Here is a 23436-nt window from a genome sequence, read left to right on the forward strand (position 1 = left end):
GTGTGAAAATCAAGTAAGATATCAACAAAATTGAAAGTGAAATAACCATGGAATTAATGAATAAAGCTAGAAGTTGTTTTTCAAAAAAACAACAAAGTCGATCAATCATGACTTAATTTTGCTTTTTTTAAAAACCCAAACAGGAAAACCAAACTACCAGTATAAAAATGAAAAAGTAGAATTCACAACAAATGAAGAAGGGAAATAATTAGAAACGATTTCATCCATGTATATGATAATATAACCAACAAAATTAAATGAAATGAATGAATATCCACAAAACTATAAAATATTCAGATGAACTGAACAAGAAATAGAAAATTTAAACAACCCAATCTCAGAAAAAGAAATTGAACAAGCTATAAGTTAGCCCCCAGAGAGGAAAAAAAAAGGAATTTACAAATAAATAATATCAAACATTCAAAGAATAATTGCATTATTATACAAACTGAAAAATAGGAAAAGAAGAGGTCATACCATATTTTCACTATGATTCAAATGTGGCCATGCTATCTAAACCAGGGAGAAGCAAAACTGAGAAAGAAAACTACAGACCAGTTTCTCTAATGAACATGGATGCAAAAAGTTAAAATAAAATATTAGCAAAGAGAATATAGCAACATATCACAAAGATTATACAATATGACTAAGTTAGATTTGTAAAAGGAATATAGGATTGATTCAAAGGAATATGATCAGCAAAACAGGCCATATTGATGAATAATACAAAGTAAATGATTATACCAGCAGATTCAGAAAAAGGTTTTTTTATAGTATACTATATCCAATCTTATTTTTGAAAAACAATAGGAAACTTAGGAATAAATTTATTTTTCCTTAATATGATAAGTAGTATCTATGTGAAATCAAGAGGCAACATTATGTATAATGGAGATAAATCAGAGGACTTCCCAATTTGATCAAGGTAAACCAAAGATATCCATTTTAACTATTAATATTTGGCATAGCATTTGAAATACTAACTATAAGACAAGAAAAATAAATTGAGAAAATAAATGTAAGCAAAATGGAAACAAAATTATTGATTTTTGTAGATGATATAATGACTTATTTAGAGAATTCTAGAAAGTCAAATAAAAATTCATTGAAGAAATAACCAGCAAAATTGTAAGATATAAAACAAATTGTCAGCATTTTTGTATATTACCAGCAAAACTCATACTAGTGATTTTGTACAAGAAGACTGAAATAAAAGAAAAAAAATGAAAGAAAGAAAGTGAAAAATAGCTTGCTTCAATCTTTATTCAGTCAATATCAGTTCTTTCTCAGGAGGCAGATTATGTGCTTCATAATTATTTTGAGATTCTCTTGGATCATTGTATTACTGAGAATAGCTGTCATTCATAGTTCTTCGCAGAACAATATTGCTGTTACTTTGTTCTCCTAGTTCTGCTCACTTCACTTTGCACAAGTTCACATAAGTTTTTCTGAAATGATTTTACTTGTCATTTCTTATAACACAATAATATTCCATTACAGTAATATGCCATACTTTGTTTAGTCATTCTTCAATTGATGGGCATTCCTTTGATTTTCAATTCTTAGCCACCACAAAAAGAGCTACTATAAATATTTTTGTACAAATAAATCCTTTCCCCCTTTTTAGGGACGTCTTTGGGTTCTAGACTTAGTAGTGCTAATGGTAGATCAAAGGGTATGCCCTTCAGTCATAGTTCCAAATTACTTTCCAGAATGGTTGAATCAGTTCACAACTTCACCACCAGCATTAGTGTCCCAGTTTTCCTGCACATCTCCTCCATCATCCAACATTTCCTTTTTTGTCATATTAGTCATTCTGATAGATGTGAGGTGGTACCTTAGAGATTTAATTTTAGGTTTTTAAAGGGTTTATTCATTGCTTTAAAAAAGTTTAAATTTTTACAAAAAAAAAAAATCCCAATGGTGGTTCTCAAGGCAAAATGCCTTCCACACTCAGAGAGAGAAATATGGAAGTCACTCACATAATGTAGCAGATCATGTTTGTGTATGTGTATGTGTTTGTGTATCATGTTCTGATTTGTTATACGATTTCTTTCATTTATCTTAGTCTGACTACATAGCATGACTATAGTGAAAATATACCCAATAGGAAAGTATATGTAGAATCTATACAGAATTGTATGCAGTCGTGGGGAGGGAGGGGGGTAGTGGGGGGTAGGTGGAGGGGATAAAATCACAATTGTATGGCAGTGATTGTTAAACATTAAAAAATAAAAAAAAATTAAAAAAAGAAAAAAGAAAAAAAAAGTTTAAATTTGGGTATACTGTAATAAAAGGGGACATGAGTGCCTTGGCCCCATACTTGTAGTAACGAACCTTGAAAATCATAGGCTCATTGAAATCATAGCTTCAAAGTGCTTTACAATTTGCGATCATGACAAAGATTTATTGTGCTACTGAATGCATTTCAGCATGAAGTGTGTTTCCTTCAAAACTGTGCTCAGAAGAGACATTCTGCATGAAGTTTTTACTCCCCTCTCTAAATCTTTCAGACATGCTGTCATTTCAAACAAACATTTGTCAAAACACCCACTATATCTTGTTATGGTGGAGGGGCTTGCATAGCTCTATGAAAATATGAGCTATGCTGTGCAGGATTACCCAAGATGGACAGGCATCATAGAGAGGCAGAGAACTACCTTGAAAAGAACTACCTCAAAAGTCAAGTAATTGGCTGGAGAAATGAGCAAAAACAGAAAAAAATCAGACTATAGAATCTTACCTTGATGACAAGGAAGATCAAAACATACAACCAGAAGGAGACTATAAAGTCAAAACTCCTCCATCCAAAGCCTCCAAGAAAAATATGAATTGGTCTCAGGCCATGGAAAAGCTCAAAAAAGATTTTGAGAATCAAGTAAGAGAAGTAGAGGAAAAATTGGCAAGAGAAATGAGAGTGATGCAAGAAATCATGAAAACCCAGTCAACTGTTTGCTAAAGGGGACCTAAAAATGCTGAAGAAAATAACACCTTAAAAAATAGACTAACTCAAATAGCAAAAGAGATCCAAAAATCCAATGAGCAGAAAAAATGCCTAAAAAAGCAAAATTGGCCAAATGGAAAAGGAGGTCCAAGCTCACTTAAGAAAATAATTCCCTAAAAAATTAGAATGGAGCAGATGGAAGCTAATGACTTTATGAAAAATCAAGATATTATAAAACAAAATCAAAAGAATGAAAAAATAGAAGATATATGTGAAATATCTCATTGGAAAAACAATTGACCTGGAAAATAGATCCAGGAGAGACAATTTAAAAATTATTGGATTACCTAAAAGCCATGATCAAATAAAGAACCTAGACATCATCTTTAAGTAAATTATCAAGAAAAATTGCCTTGATATTCTAGAATCAGAGGGTAAAATAGATATTGAAAGAATCCATTGATTGACTCCTGAAAGAGAAGTCAGAAGGAAAACTCCTAAGAATATTGTAGCCAAATTCCAGAGCTCCCCGGTCAAGGAGAAAATATTGCAAGCAGCCAGAAAGAAACAATTCGAGTACTGTGGTAATACAATCAGGATAACACAAGGTCTAGCAGCTTCTATATTAAAGCATCAGAGGCCTTGGAATATGATATTCCAGAGGTCAAAGGAGCTAGGATTAAAACCAAGAATCACCCAGCAAAACTTAGTATAATACTTCAGGGGGGGAAATAATCATTCAGTGAAATAGAGGACTTTCAAGCATTTTTGATGAAAAGACCAGAGCTGAATAGAAAATTTGACTTTTAAGTACAAGAATCAAGAGAAACATGAAAAGGAAAGAGAAAGCATAAGGGGCTTACTAAAGTTGAACTGTTTACATTCCTACATAGAAGGATAATATTTGTAACTCTTGAGACTTTTCTCAGTATTAGGGTAGTTGGAGGGATTTTATATGTATATACATATATATATATATACACATATATATACGTGTATATATATACATGTATATATATATACACGTATATATATATATACACATATATATATATATATAAACAGAAGGCACAGGATGAGTTGAATATGAAGGGATGATATCTAAAAAAAATTAAGGAGTGAGAAAGGAATATGTTGGGAGGAGAAAGGGAGAAATAGAATGGGATAAATTATCTCACATAAAAGAGGCAAGAAAAAGCTTTTTCAATGGAGGGGAAGAAGAGGGGAGGTAGGAGGGAAAGAGTGAGCCTTACTCATCAGATTTGGCTTAAGGAGGGAATAACATGCACACTCAATTTGGCATGAAAATATATCTTACACTACTAGAAAGTAGGGGAGAAGGGGACAAAGGGGGGGGAAGTGGGAGGGATGATAGAAGGGAGGACAAATGGGAGGAGGGTGTAATTAGAAACTTTTGAGGAGGGACAGGGTCAAAAGAGAGAACAGAATAAATGAGGGGGGGGACAGAATTGCATGGAGGGAAAATATAGTCTTTCACAACATGACTCTTAAGGAAGTGTTTTGCATGACTACATATGTATAACCTATATCGAATTGCTTGCCTTCTCAATGGGAGTGGGTGGGGAGCGAGGAAGGGAGAGAAATTGGAACTCAAAGTTTGAAAAATGAATGTTAAAAATTGTTTTTACATGCAACTGGGAAATAAGATGTACAGGCAATGGAGTATGTAGATCTGTCTTGCCCTGCAGGAAAGTGGAGGGGAGGGGATAAGACAAAGGAGAGAGGGGTATGATATGGAGGGCAGATTGGGGGAAGGGGTAATCAGAATGCATGCTGAATTGGGGTGGGCAGAGGGGAAAGATGGGAAGAAAATTTGGACCTGAAAATCCTGTTCAAGTGAATATTGAAAACTAAAAATAAGTTAATTTTTTAAAAAATGAATAAATATTTTTTAATTTTACCAATTTTAATTTCTAACATAGTAAATATGAATGGCTATAGCTTACAAACAAAACAAAACAAAACAAAAGCTCTTTGGTATCCTCTAAGAACGTAAAGGGATCCTGAGGCCAAAAAGTTTGAGAATCACTGAAAGAAAAGGAAATAAACTCCTATTTAAAATACCTATTAGAGATATATAAGGAAACAATTCACATTTTATTTTAAAGACCTAGATATTTCCCCAGTTGATACATGGCCAAAGGATTTGAACAGGCAGTTTTCAGACAAATCAAAACTATCTATAGACATATGAAAAAATGCTCTAAATCACTATTGATTAGAGAAATGCAAATTAAAACAATGCTGTGGTACCACTTCACACCTATCCAATTGACTAATATGACAAAAAAGGAAAATTATAAATGTTGAAAATGATATGGGAACACTAATGCATTGTTGGTAGAATTGTGACCTGATCTAGCTATTCTGGAAAATGATTTGGAACTATGCCCAAAGAACTATGAAACTGTGATCCAGCAGTATCACTACTAAGTCTGTATCCCAAAGATATCATTAAAAAATAGAAAAGAATCCAAATGTACAAATATATTTATAGCAGCTCTTTTCATGGTGCCAAAGAATTGGAATTTGAGGGGATGTCCATCAGTTGGGGAATGACTGAATAAGTTGTAGTACCTGAAAGTAATGGAATATTATTGTGTTATAAGAAATTATGAGCAGGCAGATTTCAGAAAAACTTAGATTTACATCAACTGATATTTAATGAATTGAGCAGCACCAGAACATTGTACACAGTAAAGCAACACTGTATAATAATCCACTTTGATAGACTTGGCTCTTCTCAGCAATTCAATGATCTAAGACAATGCCAAAAGACTCATGATGGAAAATGAGGAAAAAAATATCTAGAGAAAGAACTGTGGAGTCTGAATGGAGATCAAAGCATACTATTTTTTCTTTTTTTGTTTTTTTCTTTCTCACAGTTTTTCCCTTTTGTTCTGATTGTTCTTTCACAACATGATAAATGTAGAAACATACTTAATATGATTGTACATGTATAGCCTGTATCAGATTGCATGCCATTTTGGGGAAGAGGGAGGGAAGGAAGAGAGAGAGAAAAAATTTGGAACTCAAAATCTTATATAAGTGAAGGTTGAAAACTATCTTTATGTGTAATTGGAAAAAATAAAATACTATTAAATGGAAAAAATAAAGTGTTTTATATATATATATATATATATATATATATATATGCTTTTTAAAAAACCTTTTAAAAAGAACCTAGGTATTCTAAATATGAATGAATATCAACTGATAAGTTTGATTTTTTTTTTTTTTTTGCCATGGACAAGTATGATCCATTTAGTCTTACTCCATCTGAACAAGAGGGGCTAATAGATTTATCTTTTAATAGTATTTTGAAAACGTGGAATTGAACCTGGAAATCTTATGTTTTGGCTATGAATATGATTTATCAAAGTGATGCAAACTTTACTACTACTGTTCAAAACATTTTATTTGTGTGAAACGGTTTTCTTTTGAAGCTATTATAAAAAGTAACCATTTTGATTAATGATTAAAATAGAAATATAAGTAGCAATATCATCATTGATACTACTTTGAGCAAAAAAAGACAATCTATGATGTGATAAAATTTTTACTATTTTTGTTATTTATAGAAATTATAAATATTAACAAGTATTAATGATTTTATCAGTAAATATTTGTATTACATTATTATACTGAATGTTCCAAATTTGTGTGTTGTTTAAAATGTTTATAAATTCTTAATTTTATTTGAATAAAATACAAGCTGAGAAAGTTACTTGCGTAGAGGGCTTAGTGAAAAGTACATGGGAATGACAGTTATTTTTGGCTAAAAAGAAATTTGGGGCAGGGTGTTACTCATTAAAGTTGAGAAACCACTGCCATGGGAACTGACATGTGAACTGAGCTTTTAATGAAGGGAAGGAGTCTAAGAGGTGCACATGAGGAGGAGTTTGGTAAAAAAAAAAAAAAAAAGTAGAAGTTGGAAATAATTTTCATATTTAATTCTTGTAAAAAATAATAACTTTTGTAATAAATGTGATGAGTGGGGCTTGGGAGCAGTTTTGGCACATTACTGGCTGCATAAATTTACTCCTCTTCATTTTAATATGCCTTAGTGTTGCATCGACTTAACTATTGGAAACAAAGAAGAACACGCAATACTTTTGTGTAACTACTTCCTGTATTTTGGAAAGAAAGCCTGGGTGCTGTTGGGAACATCTACATTAGAAGTAAGTGTTAACTATCCATTTTTAAATAGTAGCGTCTATACTAGAGATGATGCAAAAATATTATCAAGTCCATTTTCAGCTCTTGGTGGAAGAAATATTTCTCCCTCATCCCTCACCCCCCATTTCATTTTTCTCTGACTAACCGTATGAGCAAACAGTTCTTGGTTATTTTTTGTTGTTGTTGTTCAAACCTCTGATTTCATTACATAGGGAACTCCTGCTAGAGAAAAGCCTTCTATCAATGAAGAATTACCTCAGACCCTGGGGAGTTAGGACATTGGGAGTTTGCCCAGAGTTACACAGCTAGTAGGTGTTCTAAGGCCAGCTCTGTGTCAGCTATACTGCACTGCCTCCATGGTTGATTGATGCCATATTTTTGACTTAATACCGCCTCTTTAATTTAATCTGTTATTATTTATTTTTACATCCTGCTTCTTTGAACTTTTGCCAAGCACAGCTTTGTTCTGGTATCATAGAACTTGAGGATGATATCTATGTCTAGCCATATGTGTCATAATTTCAATCATATTCAGTCTTCATCATTCTAAGAACAAAGCTAATTTTACTTATCCTCCTCTGAGGTAACATGATGTAGTAGAAAAAAGTACTGAAATCATAGTCTAGGTTCAAATCCTGGTTTTGCTATTTACTACCTCTATGATCTTAAGCAAAGCAATTAATTTCCCTGAGTCTAATTTTCTTCCTTAGTAAAGTTATTCTATTAGGTGTTATTCAATTTTCCCTTCTAATTCTAAATCTTATAAAACTTCTACAGCTCAATCATATCTGTCTTAAGGTATGACAACCTCATTGTTAAAAACTGTCTTATCCTTTTTAAAAATTCTACTATAATCATAACTCTTATTGCTTTCACTTTCCATACTTCAATTTATCTATGATCTTACAGGCAGGAGTATTTCCTCCAGTGGGCTAGATCACAACACATCTACTTGGTTTCATTTTGTATAAATCTTATCCATGACCCCTTGTAAATCTTTGACCTCCTATAACTTTGATATGTTGGGAATTTCTTCTCATTGGATCAGTAACAGCTTTGCTGTCCATCCTTTATCCCTTACTCTTATTACATAATTGTCTCACTCTCTTTTTCTGGTCATTTGTCTCTGGTAATGTCCTTTATGAAGGAGGTTTCTCTCAGTGAAGCTCTTTGCCTTGCTCATCATGTATTCTTGTGTGATCCATAAGTTTCCTTCTTTAGATTATGGTATTCCATGACTAGTAGCCATGCAGCATCATCAGAATACTGATGTTGAGGCTGAGGGATTCATGAAAAGCATTGCATTAAATACCAAATGCAGTTCTGGGTCCAATTTGTTGTCCATCCACAGTGTCTCTGCAGGATATATATGGACACAGTCAACAGGTTGGCCTTCTTAATTGAATGTCATGCTTCAGACCATAGGCATTCTTCATCCACTTGTGTTTTCCTCTGTGGACAGTTATGCTCTAATTATGGATTTCATTTAGACAGTTTTGGTATTTAATGAAATCAACCCAATGTCATCATCACACAGGATCATTTGGAAGACATCATTATTATCTTTGTCTACATCCAGTTATTTCAGGGTGTCACAGTTTGTCAGCTGATGGCCCCAATAGTTAACACTAAGTTTGCAGTTAGTGGAGAAGGCTAGTTTTCTGGTTTTCTTTTCCTGTCTGTATTTTAGCTGCCACCAGATGGCAGCAAATATAAGAAGGCAGATAGGTTTTGAGGAAAAAAATGCCACCACGCTCCCAAACTTTTTCTTAACCATAAGTTCTATGGAACTTGTTTATCAAATAAAATATTAAAGAGCCACTATTATAAAATGCATTTGCAGAGTAAAAAATAAAATAAAATCCTATTCTTCAGAAAATTTCTTCCTGACTACTGTGTATCTCTAGCATTTGGCACAGTGTTTAGCATATAGTAAGAACTCAACAAATGTTTGCTGATTCATTAATTAATTACTCATAAAGTTACAGTATTTTGGAGCAGCTAGGTGGTGTAGTGGATAGAGCACTGGCCCTGTAGTCAGGAGGACTTGAGTTCAAATCCGGCCTCAGATTCTTGACACTTACTACCTATGTGACCCTAGGCAAGTCACTTTACCCCCAATTGCCTTGAAAAAACAAACAAAAAAATAATTACAGTATTTTAGCATTGGAAGGGATATTAAAGACCATCTAATCTAATCTATACCTGAAAAAGAATCCCCACTACACTATTCCAAAGTGAACATCCATCCTTTTCTTGAAGGCCTTTGATAAGAGTAAACTCCCAAAGAAGCCTATCCTAATTTTTGATAGCTCTAATTATAAACAAGTTTTTTTTTTTCTCACATAAGCTAAAATACCCTCTTTACAATTTCTGTGCTTGGTTCTTTCTTCTGTGGCCAAACAGAATAAATCTAATCCTTCCAAGTGACAGGCTTCAAATATCTGAAGATACTACCACATTCACCCTTAGTCCTCTGTTCTCCAGGGTAAACATCCCCTGTTCTTTCAACCAAACCTCATCTGGTATGTATGTGTTGACAGCCTTGTATTATCCTGTATGCTCTCCTCTGGACACTCACAGCTCTTCTTAGATCATGGCATCTGTAGTAGAATACAACACTCCAGATGTAGTTTGATCAAGGCAAAATACCAAGGGAACGTCATTTCTTTTCCTTAGAAGTGATAGCATGGCACCCCTACCACCACCACCCACTCATCCCTACCTGGCCCCTTTGTAATATAAACCAAACTTGGCTTTCTCTGAGTCTCATGGAAGCTTCTGCAACTCTATTTGGCCCAAAGTTTCTCTAATCTGACTGCTCATCTCAGTAGATTGCTTTTTCCCCCCCTGCCTCTTTGAGAAAGAAATACATCCTTTAGTTTTTAACCCAAAAAAAGGTATCACATGCTGTTTATAAATTTGACATCTGCAATGATCTTAAGCAGTCACTAATAAAGTATATTGTTGGGGTATATTTTTTAATCACATAGGGGCAAGTGGCTTATGTATTAACTCAAGAAACTGATGAATATTTACTTTGGAATCCATTGACTGGGCAATCTCATAAGCAGTTTGATCCATTTTGTCCCCTGCAAAGCGCTGACTGTTTGTTTGATAATGAAAACGTAAGTCTGTTTAAAATATTCAAATTTAAGTAACATTCTCAGGACCAACTGATGTTTTGACCTAACAATCTCCAAATCTTAGATAGTTTTTGTAGGGCCTTGACATGTTCCTGAGGATTCTTGTCTACTACTTCCTCCATCACTGCCAGCACCTGACTGCTCCTATGGGGTCTACTCTGACTTTTATGTTAATATTTTAATAGGTCTGGTTTAACATTCAAAATAACAGTACACCAATGTCTGTACATTTTGACAATTCAAGAGAAGGCTCCTGGAAACAGCTGCTTCCCAAAAATATTCAGATTCAGTGGATGAAATCAGAAACTGCACAGGTAAAGCACATTTTTCAAAATATACCTATGTGAGAATTGCCACCAATTCTAATATTTGTTTTTATGAGTAACTTGTAATTATATGCATATGTGCATGATAAATTATGTTCAAAAGCTGCTTTCCTCTGCCACTAATCACACTATTAGACTATCTTCCATTACCTCTCTCTACCTCAAAAGGGGACAGATATAAGGAGGGAATATTTCAACACAGATAAATTGTATATCTTCAGCCTAATATTAACATAAACAAAACATAATTAGTAAATAATTCTATTTACAGTCTGCCCCACAGAATTATTGTGGCAAAAATACTTGTAAAATTTAAAACAATATATGATTATAAGTTGTCATTTTTATTTATTGGTATAAAAAATCATTTAATGAATTCCAACATGACATATAATTTAAATTATCCCCTCTATTAGCTCAGAAAGTTGAGAACTAGAAACATTTTTGACTTGTCTCAAAATTTATTAGGGATTTAATTTGTATTTCTGGCAGAAAAGAAATTGCATATGGCTAGTTCTTTTTTTAACAGATTATAATCAAAAATCATCACATTGACATGGACTCACAAAAATAGAAGATAAAGAAATAGAATAAAAATATTGAATATATATAAATTCATAATAAAGTATTTTTGTCATAAATAGTAAGTATATTCTAGGTCTAGAGATGAAAAGCCTCCATGAAAGTTCCAAAGTCAGAGTAAGTAAGGTGAGAAAAACAATTAAGCTTCAGAAAATTGATCTGAGAAGACTTCATGGGAGAGAAGGAATGGCTGACTTTTAGGACTTTTTTTTCCTAATTGTGAAAAAAATATTTTGTGAAGAAAAAATATTTGGGGTCTAGTGCTGCTTTAGACAAGGCTAAAAGTTGAGAGTAAAATGAGATGAAAAAGACTTTTGAATAGGCATGCTTATGATTTGAATAGGAATGAAAAGGTTGAAGAGATTAGGCTATGGCATAGGGAAAATGGAGTATGGAGCTTGGATTGAACCTATAAGGAAATTATTTTAAGGCTTTAATAACAAACCCCGTTTTACAGATGTTAGAGAAGTAGGAATGCTTTACTGATAATTCATTCTCCTAAGGAAATTTGACTCCTCCAATAACAATAACTTGAAACACATTATAATATGAAAATTGAGGTACTTTGTTGTTTAATCCAAAGACCTTTACAAATTTTCTAGAAGAAAGTATGCACAGTGTGACACTTTTAGAAAGGTTTCAGATAGAATCGTTAGAATACATTTGAATGAATTAAAATGTCTCACCACCATGAGCCCCTTTCAAAAAGGTCTTGATCCTTCTGGTCTGTCTGTTCTTCATCCCATCCCTCTCATCTTTCCTGCCAAACTCCTTGAAGAAGTCTTCTAGTCCTGATTACTCCATTTCCTTACTAACCACTTTGTCTACAGCCCTTTGCAATATAATTAATTCCTCTCGCAGTCTTGAAACTACTATTTGTAAGGTCACTTAAGACCTCCAAGTTACAGAAAAATCTTTATTCAGTCATTCTTCTTGACTCTTCTGCAGCATTTGACGCTCTTGACCAACCCCTCCTATGGGGTATACTTCCCTTTCTTAGATTCAGAGATTCCACACAATCTTGTTTCCCTTACCTGTCTGATAGTTTCCTTTTTCCCTTATGTGCTGGTTTGTCATTCTCTTCCAAACCCCTTAATGTCAGTATTCCCTAAAGATCTATCTTTAACCATCTTTTTTTTTAACTCTTTATACTCCATATCTCCTTTTTCCAATTTCATTCACTTACATGGTTTTAGCATCATCTCTATGCAGATGACTCCCAGATCTGTAATTCTAGTCCTGACCTCTTGTGTGAATTCCAGACATGTGTCCTTAACTACCTTTAGGACATTGCCAACTGATTGTACTGTTGTCCTCAAAGTCAACATATCTATATTGAACTTATGATCTTGCCCCTTAAGCCTCTGTATCTTTCTTAATTCACTATTTCTATCTTTGGCATCACCATTCACTAGGTTTCCCATATTTATAACCTTGACATTACCTTTCACTCTTCCTTCTCCCACTGTTCTCACATAATAAATGACCAGAATCATGGAATCAAGGAATATCAGAGTTGGAAGGGACTCTAGAGCTCATCTAGACAAACCCCTACAAGACAAGAATCTGTTCTACAAAATACCTGACAAGAAGTTATATAGCCTTTGCTTAAAGACTTACAGTAAAGGGGAATACATCATTCAGTACACAAATTTTTCTTATTCTACCTTTAGATAAAGAGGTTTTCTTTACATGGAGCTGAAATCTACATCTTTTCAGCTTCTACTAATTGCTCCTGGTTCTGACCTCTGGGGCTAGCAGAATGAGTCAAATTTCTCCTTTTCAAGATAGCCCTTCAAGTACCTGAAGAACACTCTCACATCCCTACTGAGTCAGAACATCCCCATTTCCTTCATGTGGTATGAAATCCTTCACCAAATTAATCACTCTTCTGGATATCCTTTAGCTTGTGAATTTCTTTTCTAAAATGTAGTTCTCAGAACTGAACTTAGTATTCTAAATGTGATTTTCCTAGACAGGGTGTAGAGGAAATATCTTCTCTCTCATTCTGGACTCTGTGTTGCAGTTGAAAGTAGCATTAGATATTTTGAAAGGTCATATCATTCTAAGGACTCATATTGAGTTTATAATCTACTAACACTACCAGATATTTTCCTCAAGAACTGTTATCTAGCAATATTTTCCTCATCTTGGATTTATGGTGTTAATTTTTAGGCCAAATTTATCATTAGATTGATGCCTATTCATATTTCATCATTTTATAATTCTATGCAACAATCCAGTCTGTCAGGGTCTATTCTCTATCCCAATTCTGTCATCCAGTATGATAGCTTTTGATCTTACCTTTGTGTCCTCCATAGTTTTTATACTCACATTATCCATATTTTTATCCTAAGTCATTGATAAAAATGTTTACCTGCCTAGGACTAAGGACATATCTCTGCAGTGTTGCAATTGAGATTTCCATTTTGCCACCAAGACATTAATGAATACTGTTTGGATTCATGAAATCCAGCAAGTTCTACCTCTATCTAACAAAAATATCATGGGAAACTTAGGTGATGCAGTGGATAGAGCACTGGGCTTGGAATCAGGAAGACTCATCTTTATGAGTTCACATCCAGCCTCAGACATTTACTAGCTGAGTGACCTTGGACAAGTCACTTAATCTTGTTTGCCCTAATTTCCTCATCTGTTTCCATCCATCCATCCATCCATCCATCCATCCATCCATCCATCATTATATCATCATTCCTCCACCTGTGCTGGAGAAAGAAATGACAAACCACTTCAGTATCTTTGCCAAGAAAATCCCAAATGGGGTCACAGAGAGTTGAACATGACAGAAATGGCTGAACAAAATGCTGAAATCTAGATAAAGTATGTATATAGCATTTTCTCATTTATCAGTCTAACAACTCTATAAAAAAGGGATATGATGTTGGTCTGAAATGACCTGCTAACCATGCTGGCAATTTGTGATCAGTGTTTCCTTTTTTTTTTTTTTTAAGATGTTTACTTACCATTTCTTTTAATAATAAATTCTAGATTTTTGCCAGGAATTGAAATCATACTCAATAACCTTTATTTGTATCTCTATCCAGTCTCTTTTTTTTTTTGAAAATTCAAACATTTGCTTTTCCTTAGTCCTGTAGCACCTTTCTTGTTCTCCATGATCTTTATTGTTAAACATCAGTTCACTCCAAATCTAAGGTGCATGTCAGATTATATCAAGCTTTCCTCTCCTCTGTCATGAAGATGAATAACTGCTTCCAAGGATTCCAAGATTTCTACTTTAGAAACCAATTCCTTCTTGCTGAGAAGAAGCAAATCTCCAACTGCTATTTCCTTCTTCTTTTGGAAAGAGAAATTATTTTTGATAAGAGCAAGAACTCATTCATGTCTAGATGATCAAAACTTCCCATTAGTATTATATCATGTTGTCTTACCAGGCTTGTAATAGGTTTACTGAATTCCTGATTCCTCCTTCTATCCAGGTTGTCTGCCAGAACAATATGATTTCATAAGCATAGGATATAAATGGACATATAACACAACCTAAAACTCCAGGTCAGTTTTGAGACCTAGGGTTTTAGTTATTTTCTCAAAGTCCAAGATTGAATCCATGAAGTATTTCAACTGCAAACACTAGGCCACTCAAACTAAGTATTTGTTCTCTTATTTTATTCCATTTCTGGCCAAGTAGATAAACAATACAGAAGTTAAAGATAATCTTTTCATCTAAATTCTATGTATGGTAGCCTATTTTGACCTGGCATATATATTTCCATATGTAGAATCACTTTGTTTTGGGGGTGAGATACACTTAAAATGCTTGTGCTGTAAAGGTTGTCTTGGAGTCTGTTTCCTAATCTTTTCAGTTTTCTCTGTTCTAGCCTAAGGAGATACTGTATTTTGATACTAATAAAAGTATGGTGGAAGATTTAAAAAACAGGTATGACCCTTTGGGAATGTTACAAACTACAGTTTATTATTTTCTTAAAGTCGTTTATTAGACTTTCTTATCACACACATCTAAGTAAAAGCATTTTGACAAGTCTGTGGTGATTTATATTTTGTCTAACCATGTATTTCTTACACAGCAATCAAATTAAAATCATCAGATATTTCTTAAATGTCTATATGCAAGGCACTTATTGCTTACAATTCCAGGCATAGGGAATGACCTACATAAACATTTTGAAGAAGAAAAGGACCAGAATAGAGCAATCATCATTGTACAGTAGTTTGGTTGGAATATGGAGAGTATGAATGGAAGGAGTGTGAAATAAAACTATATGACCAGGTTATGATTTATTTTGTATGTATATAAATATGTTTTTATATATAAATATGCCTATATGTTAATACAACATATGTAGTGACCAGTTTAGATTGGGCAACTAAAAACGTTAGTGGAACCATTAAGCATTGTGGTGTGACTTCCTCCAACACTGCTCAGCAGCACAACAATGGACAGAGAGAAGGAAGATGGAAGGAACAAACTGGGGTCGACATTGGAAGGAGACTAGCAAGAGTAGGACAATAGGGGCAATGGACTGAAGAGAGAGAGTGGTATAGCATTGAAATGATTAAGAAGAAAGACAGGAATGAATGGCTTGAGAAATTGGAGAGAAGAGGGTTATAGAGAATAGGTTTAGCAAGGTTGAGGCACAGAATGAGATGAAAAGACAGTAAATAATTATGAATTAAAGGAATTCCAGAGTTATGGATTGTGGAGATAAAATTTTGTGCTTAATGATGAGATTAAAAGTATGACTGTCCCTGAGTGTGAGAGAGGTAGAGTCAAGGTGTGAATAATGGGAGATGAGGAAGCCAACATCGATGTATAAATTTAAGTACGCAAGTATAAGGGCAGAGGATTGGGGTGGAAAAGAAGACTAAGCCAAATACTGAATTCATTGAAATAGAAGGAAATGCCTTGATGGCATGGGGAGGGAGGAAGAAGGAGTGTAAATAATATCCACCAGACCTGGATAAGCTCATGTATCTGGGTATAGTATAGGAAAGTTTGCTCCCCAAAATGGAGAGGTACTAAGGGGTGATGGTATATAAATGATCTAGAAGTGTCATTGTAGAGCAAGAAGTGGGGAGGCGGGGAGAAGAAGAGATGTTTTCACTGGAGAGCATGGCTGGGGAAGCAGTATATTCCAGGGGAGGCAGGATTTCCATGATTGAAGCAAGATGTATGAAGGAAGTATGAAAAGAAGACAAGAGTTATGAAAGGAAGAAATCTAATATGAAAGGCATTTTATTAACAACGTTATGGAGAATACAACGGTAGCATAGGGAAGACTTGGGATCAGGACATGGGTTGTGTTAGCTTGTATGAGGGAGAGCCCCAAATCCATGCAGGATTGAACTATGGCTGTATTTGTGTATTCATCCTCCATTGCCGAAGAAGACCATGCCATCAGAGAAATGATGACATGACTTGCTCTTGACTTTGTTTTGAGTGAGGGAGGACTGTGCAGGTCACCAGCCTCACTTCTCCTCCAGAGCCATCTGGATCCAGTGACCAGATATTCCTCAGGATGACTGGAGATGACCCAGGATGAGGCAATTGGGGTTAAGTGACTTGCCCAAGGTCACACAGCCAGTGAGTGTAAATCCGAGGTGAGATTTGTACTCAGGTCCTCCTCACTCCTGCACTGGTGCTCTATCCACTGCACCACCTAGCTGCCCCAAACTATGGCTAGGCAAATGACAGGAATATGGCTAGGCAAATAGTAGAGACTACAACCATCACTTCATTGGTGTCTGCTTTCCCAGGTCATCATCTCTCATTTGGCTCCATTTTCCTCCTTTCAGAGTCTATTGTTAATAATTTTTTCAGTTTTACACTGTCTTCTACCCGTGAATTCTTGGCCCCATTGTGCTGTTACTGCTAATCCCTTTCCGAACCCCAACCCTGAATTATTCCTGTTTTATATTTATTATTACTCTTGTTTCTGTGCTGTTAGACAATGCTAGAAGAAATCCTATGACAATTCTGATTCGTTCCAATACCAATGGGTTCTCTTTCGAACCATGTTTTCTAGGATATGCTGTTTGGGGTCCCATTTCAAACTTCTGCCTCCTGCTAAAAATCAAATATAGAAAATTCTCTTCCTTCCCACAATAGTAAGAGATAATAGAGGAAGACCACATCCCTCTCCTTTGCTCGTTGGCTACATCCAGTCAAATTGGTCTGCCTGCCCTTCTTCATATGTGGCATTCTATCGACCTCCATTTACTTGATATAAGCTCTTCTCCAGGCCTGGAATGTGGTCCCTCCTCACCTCCACCTTGTTGGCCACTAAGCCTCCTCCTTCAACAGAGCCCGTTGTAGGTCTTTCCACTTGCTAGTGCTTTTGTACATATACATATGTATGTATGTACATATACACACATATACATATATGCACACATACATATACAAATATGTAGCAAAGTACTTTCAAAGTGCAAAATACATGTGTGTGTGTGTGTATATATATATATAAATGCATACACATGCAAACATATATAGATAATATAGATGTGGGCATCTGTCCATATACACTTACCTGTGTACCTGTAGTCTTTGCTCAATAAAGTATAAGCTCCTTAGGGAAAGGCATTGTTTAGTTTTTGTCTTTCTACCTCCACTGTCTGGCATAGTTCCTGTAGGCGCTTACCACATGCTTGCCAAATTAATGAATGATAAATAGCTAAAAACTCAAATGCTACTTTTAACATTTTTTATGTAAGAATTTTCAAAGCACTCAGTCATTGTTTTAGTCATTCAGAGACTATTTCCTGTCCCTGCTATTATTACTTTATCAGCACCTTACAAATATGGCAATGCCTTTTCACATTTAGGCAGCATGCAGGGACCCTTCTCCTTGTTATCCTTTGCCAAAAATACTAATAGGAACTGCTATTGAGGATTTTATATAAGAGACAGCTGATGACAAGTAAGTAGTACCATGTGGCATGAGCAATTTATTTGTGATTAGCACGTACATATTTTAAAACAAGTTTTTATTGATGTATTTTGTTATGTGATGATTTTTTAAATTTCCATCACATAGTTTCCTTCCATCGTCTCTCCTCCCCTGAGCCTTCCCAAATAACAAATAAGATTTTTAAAGACAAAATGAGAGCCATAAAACAGCGTGGCTGCCCAGTACATCAAAAAAGTCTGAAAATACGTGCACCGTACAACACTTGTAGACTCCTCTGCTCCGCCCAGAAGCGGGGTGAGAACAGCTTGTCATAGCTCTCCTTTCAAGTCGTGCTCGTTCTTTATACTTTTGCAACATTCACTTTTGATTTTTTGAGTGTGATTCTTTCTGTTTGCATCATTGTAGCTGTAGCTGGACGAACACTTATCAAGTATGTTGTTGTGAAGATTGATTTCTAGTATGAATTGAAACAGACAGTTTTGAGGTGCCTTCTGACTCTGAATTCTGTGACTCCACCACCTCTTAGCCTCCAGTCTCTCCTCTTTCCAATCTATGCTTCACACAATCACATCTTCTCTTGCAAAGTTCTTACTATGATAACCCTCTGCTCAAAAACCTTGGGTGGTTTTCCATTGCCAGCAAAATGAAATACAAAGATCTTCAACTGTCATTTCAGCTTCTGTTATTTGGTTCCAGCCTCCTGTACCTTTCAGCCTTATTTTACTCCATTCCCCTTTACATATACTATCTACCAACCAGATTGCCCAGTGAATTCCCAATCTGGTCCTGCCTTCTCCCACCTCCCTGAATTCACATAGGTGAATTCCCCTTGCGTGGAATGCCCTTCTTCCCCATCTCCACACCTCTCCCTTTGTTTCTCAACTCAGGTGGCAATCTCTCCATGACACTTTTCCTTGACACTCTCAGTTGAAAGTTATTTTTCTTCCTCCTCACATTTTCTTTCAGAATTTTGTGTCTAATTATTTGTTTTGCCCTTGTCATATTCTATTTTACTTGCTTACATATTTTATTCCCTATTACCATAAACATTGAGGAGGAGGATTAGTTGTCTTCTAATTCTAAATGTGTAATACTGTGATCCTACAACTCTGATGGATTTCATTTTTTATCTCAATCCCAATATAGTTCCTTACACATGGTAGGTACCTAGTAATATTCATTGAATTCAGTTCAGTTGAATAAAGTTTATCCCTATGTAAATGTGAGATCTAGGTGGTGCTGTGGATAGAGCACTGGGCTCTATTTGAACCTGACAGTTCAAATCCAGTCTCAGACACTACTATGTGACTCTGAGCAAGTCACTTAACCCTGTTTGCCTCAGTTTCCTAATCTGTAAAATGAATTGGAGAAGGAAATGGCAAACTACTCCATTATTTTTGCCAAGAAAACTCCAAATGGGGTCATGAAGAGTCAGACATGACTGAACAACAAAAATGTAAGATCATTTCTTCTATTTTATCTCTCTGCCTCTACCCTTTATCTTTCTTTTCCATCTTTCTGCTTCTTTGAACTCACCATAATATAGGGTTTTATTATTATACAAGAAACAATAATAAAACTGAAGAGGTTTATTATTATCATCATTATTAGGGTTTTTATAAGTTGCTTCTTGATTTAATATTTGGGTGATATAAGTACTTCATATTACTCTTAAGAAAACTGAAGTTGATTTTTTAAACATATATTTGATCTTCAATTTTTAAAAAAATTCTGTGGGTTTGATAACCAGCTAAATAAGTTTCCCTACCCCCCCCCATCCTTAGACACATAGAACATAGAACAAACATAACAGCTGTTGTACTGGACTCATGTGATCCTCAGGCTAAATGACTGATCCCAGGGAGATTAAGTGCATCTGGCAAAAGGAGAGAGAATACTTCAGCAGCTGTTCTAGATTATATGGCTGCCAGTAGATGGTCACAGAAGACAGGCCTTCATTCAGAATTCAGAATGTTTTAAAAATAAGTTTTATTGATGTATTTTGTTTTTTACCTAATTTAGAATATCACATACAGACATGAGCCAGATTCTCCCCTCTATGGCTAATTTGAAAAAGGGGGGTAGGGTTAGGGTGTGACTCAGGAAATAAGATGCCTGTACCCTCCTGAGGTCTAATACTAGAACCCATGCTTATTATTTCATGATAAAAATCATAATATCAATTATAGTTAGTCATAAACTCTAGAGGGAAGATTATCTGTCCAACTGCCTAATTTTTCAGGTGAGAAAAATGAACCCCAGATATCCTTATTAAGGTGACCCAGAATTCAAACTGAGACCTCTAAATCCAAATTTGGTGCTCCTTCCAAGTGTAGTGTTCTCATAATAACCAGTCTTTCTATTTTTGACTCAGGATTGAAAGAACCTTAAAATGTAAAGTGATGGAATGGAGACCCAAGCAGCCTACTCGCTGGAATCGACAATGCACTGCTATTTTGAGGCAAATTCTTCCTAAGTTAGAACTTGGAACTGGGAGTCTTGTTTCAACTGAAGAAGAAAGTGAATTTGAAAGACTACTACAATTTTATTGGGTAAGTACAGGCTTAAACATATTTGTATAATTAATTTCATTTACTTAGTTACTTACTAAATGGGATTCTAAATAATCCTGAAATGACTATTAATATGGCTTACGAAGCCAGGTGTCCCAGTGCACCAAAAAGCATGCAAAAACTGAAATTTTATTGTTTTTCAGTTATTTTTCAGTGCTATCCAACTCTTTGTGCCCCTATTTGGGGTTTTCTTAGCAGAGATACTGGAATGATTTGCCATTTCATTTTACAGATGAGGAAACTGAGGCAAACAGGATTGAGTGACTTGCCCAGGCTCACCCTGCTAGTCAGTGCCTGAGGCCAGATTTGAACTCAGAAGGATGAGTATTTCCAGGCCTAGCACTCTACCCACTGTGCTGAGATAATGCATTCCAAATGTAGGACTTGTAGGACCACTTCAAGGATCCTCTCTTTGAAATTTTATTTAAATATTTGAAATCTATGAACTATAAATTCTGAAACAAGGAGCCTCTCCTGAAGGACAGGGCCCAGAAATAAAGTGCTGTTTAAGAGCAGAGGCTAAAAATGTTCAGGAACAGAGTGGGCTTCTGACCTCTTTGATAAGGATCTAGCAGAGCTGGTCACCTCAAGTGTGTGGGACCTTGTTGGACCAGGCAGTCTTAGCCCTTGTCAGTACAGTTGGAGGGGAGTGCACAGTATAGGATAGTATTCACAGGAACTACTGAAAGGTGTGCCCAGTGAAGAGAGAGGATTTTCTATGGGAAAAAAATGTCTACAAGTTATTCTACAGCGAGCAAAATATCATAAAAAGGCACATTTAACTTTTGTTCAATGCAAAATAAACAGATCTGCGAACTTCTCCCCCTTTTCCACAACTACAATTTAGGGACTCCTTGACTAGCATTTACAGCATGGAAAAAGAAAAATGCAGCTGGCAGGCAGTGTCTTCTTTGCCTTGACTCTACCCTAATTTTAACAGTTCTTTTTATCCTCTTCAAAACATTTCCCACGTTTCACGATTAATTTTCAACGTGTGTTACTTCTATTATCATTTTTATTTATTTATTTTTTTATCCAGGCTTGCCATTTTATCAATGTAGGAAAACCCTTTCACCCCCCCAAGGAACTTTCCCATTTGATGCTTATGGGTATTGTTGTAGAGTCATTTCAGTCGTGTCTGACTCTTTGTGACTTCATTTGGGGTTTTCTTGGGAAAGATAATCAAATCATTTTCCATTTCCTTCTTCAAGTCATTTTACAGATGAGGAAACTGAGGGAAACCTGTTTAAGTGACTTGCCCAGGGTCACACAGCTAGTAAGTGTCTGAGGCTGGATTTGAACTCAGGAGGACAAGATTTCCTGACTCTAGGTCCAGCCCTCTATTCACTGTGCCACCTAATTTCCCCTACGGGGCACTTTATGGTTATCTCCTGCAATTTATAGTCGGAGAAAGTTGCCTGGACACTAGGTAGTTAGGTGACTGGTATCGGCTTTCAGAACTAATATATGTCAGCCATGGGACTTGACCTAGATCTTCCTCACTCTGAAACCCACTCTATTCACTACATGACATGTTATAGTAGAAACAGTGCTGGATTTGTAGTCAGTAGAATTGTGGGTTTATATCCTGAGTTTTACACTTCCTTAGCTATATGAGTATACACCAGCCATATAACTCCTCCTGGTCATAGTTTCCTCATGTGTAAAATGTAGTAATGCCCCCATTACCTAAACCACAAGATTGCTGTGAGTTTACATATATAAAATTCTTTGTACAACATAAAGCACTACGTAAATGTCGTCTATTACACTGTTCCCATGCTCACTTCCCGCTCTCTACTCAACATGGCCCTCTTCTCTCACCATTTTTATCCCACCAAAAATTTAGACTCAACTCCCTGGATGTCTTGGCTCTGAGAGGAGAACTTTTACCTTATCTTCCCCTAACCCTGAGCCTCCACAATACTCCCTTGCCTTCTCTTTATAATGCCCCACAAGGGTATCCTCTCCCAACCCCTCATATTCCTCTCTCCATTTTCCAGCACCCATTAGAATATTTTCCTCATGTATTAGAATATCTCACCTGATTTCTTTATTTCCAGTTATTAGTGCCTGGGAACCTAGACTGGGTTGCTTAGACAAGATCTATGATTCAAGTTTCATAGAGAATATAACTATATTTACCATCTGTCAGATGAAATTCCAGTAGGTCAGTTATAATTATTATACTTGAAGTAAGCAGCATGTGATGTTACATATAGTGCTGGCAAATCAAGTATTTCTTTAGGTTGCCTCATCCTAAACTCCTTCCAAAGCACCAAGTATTACAAATGTGCATAATTTTATTTCTTTGAGTCAACAATGAAAGTGATCAGGGAATTGTAGCAAAGATGGAGAGATTTAGGCTAAACAACTATGACATACATTTAGAATTGGCTAAATGGCTAGACCTAATGAGCAGTTTTATTGATTCTATCTCACCTTGGTAGGAAGCTCCAGTGGAGTTCCCCAAGCATCTGAGCTTGGCCCTGTGTTGTTCAATATTTTATCTCTCAGTGACTTATATAAAAGCACAGATAGCATTCTTAGGAAATATTCAGATGTCACAAGGCTGGGGAGGATATCTAATACACTGGATAACAAAGTGAAGATCCAAAATGAGGGGGTTGGATTAGATAGCCTGTGAGATCCCTTCCAGCTCTAGTTCTATGATCCTAGAATCTTAACAGGTCAAAGCAAGGGTTTTTAATTTTTCTATAGTCTGGATCCCTTTGGTAGTCTGTGAACCCCATT

At 35.5% G+C, this 23436-nt stretch overlaps 1 protein-coding gene across 13 annotated transcripts in view; it reads left to right on the plus strand.

The window, feature by feature from the left end:
• Positions 1-23436, plus strand: part of CC2D2B (coiled-coil and C2 domain containing 2B) — a 137604-nt gene that overhangs the window by 111405 nt on the left and 2763 nt on the right. For 10 of the 13 annotated variants that reach the window (XM_072626244.1, XM_072626251.1, XM_072626240.1 and 7 more), the window contains 5 exons: positions 7033-7146; positions 10138-10272; positions 10476-10604; positions 15056-15114; positions 20484-20661. In XM_072626244.1, coding sequence (XP_072482345.1) covers positions 7033-7146; positions 10138-10272; positions 10476-10604; positions 15056-15114; positions 20484-20661 — 615 coding nt within the window. Of the gene's footprint in view, positions 1-7032; positions 7147-10137; positions 10273-10475; positions 10605-15055; positions 15115-20483; positions 20662-23436 lie in introns of those variants that run through there. The other 3 variants (XM_072626272.1, XM_072626306.1, XM_072626317.1) reach the window with 3 other exon arrangements.

Source organism: Notamacropus eugenii, chromosome 1, assembly GCF_028372415.1.
Source record: "Notamacropus eugenii isolate mMacEug1 chromosome 1, mMacEug1.pri_v2, whole genome shotgun sequence".
Classification (NCBI taxonomy): domain Eukaryota; kingdom Metazoa; phylum Chordata; class Mammalia; order Diprotodontia; family Macropodidae; genus Notamacropus; species Notamacropus eugenii.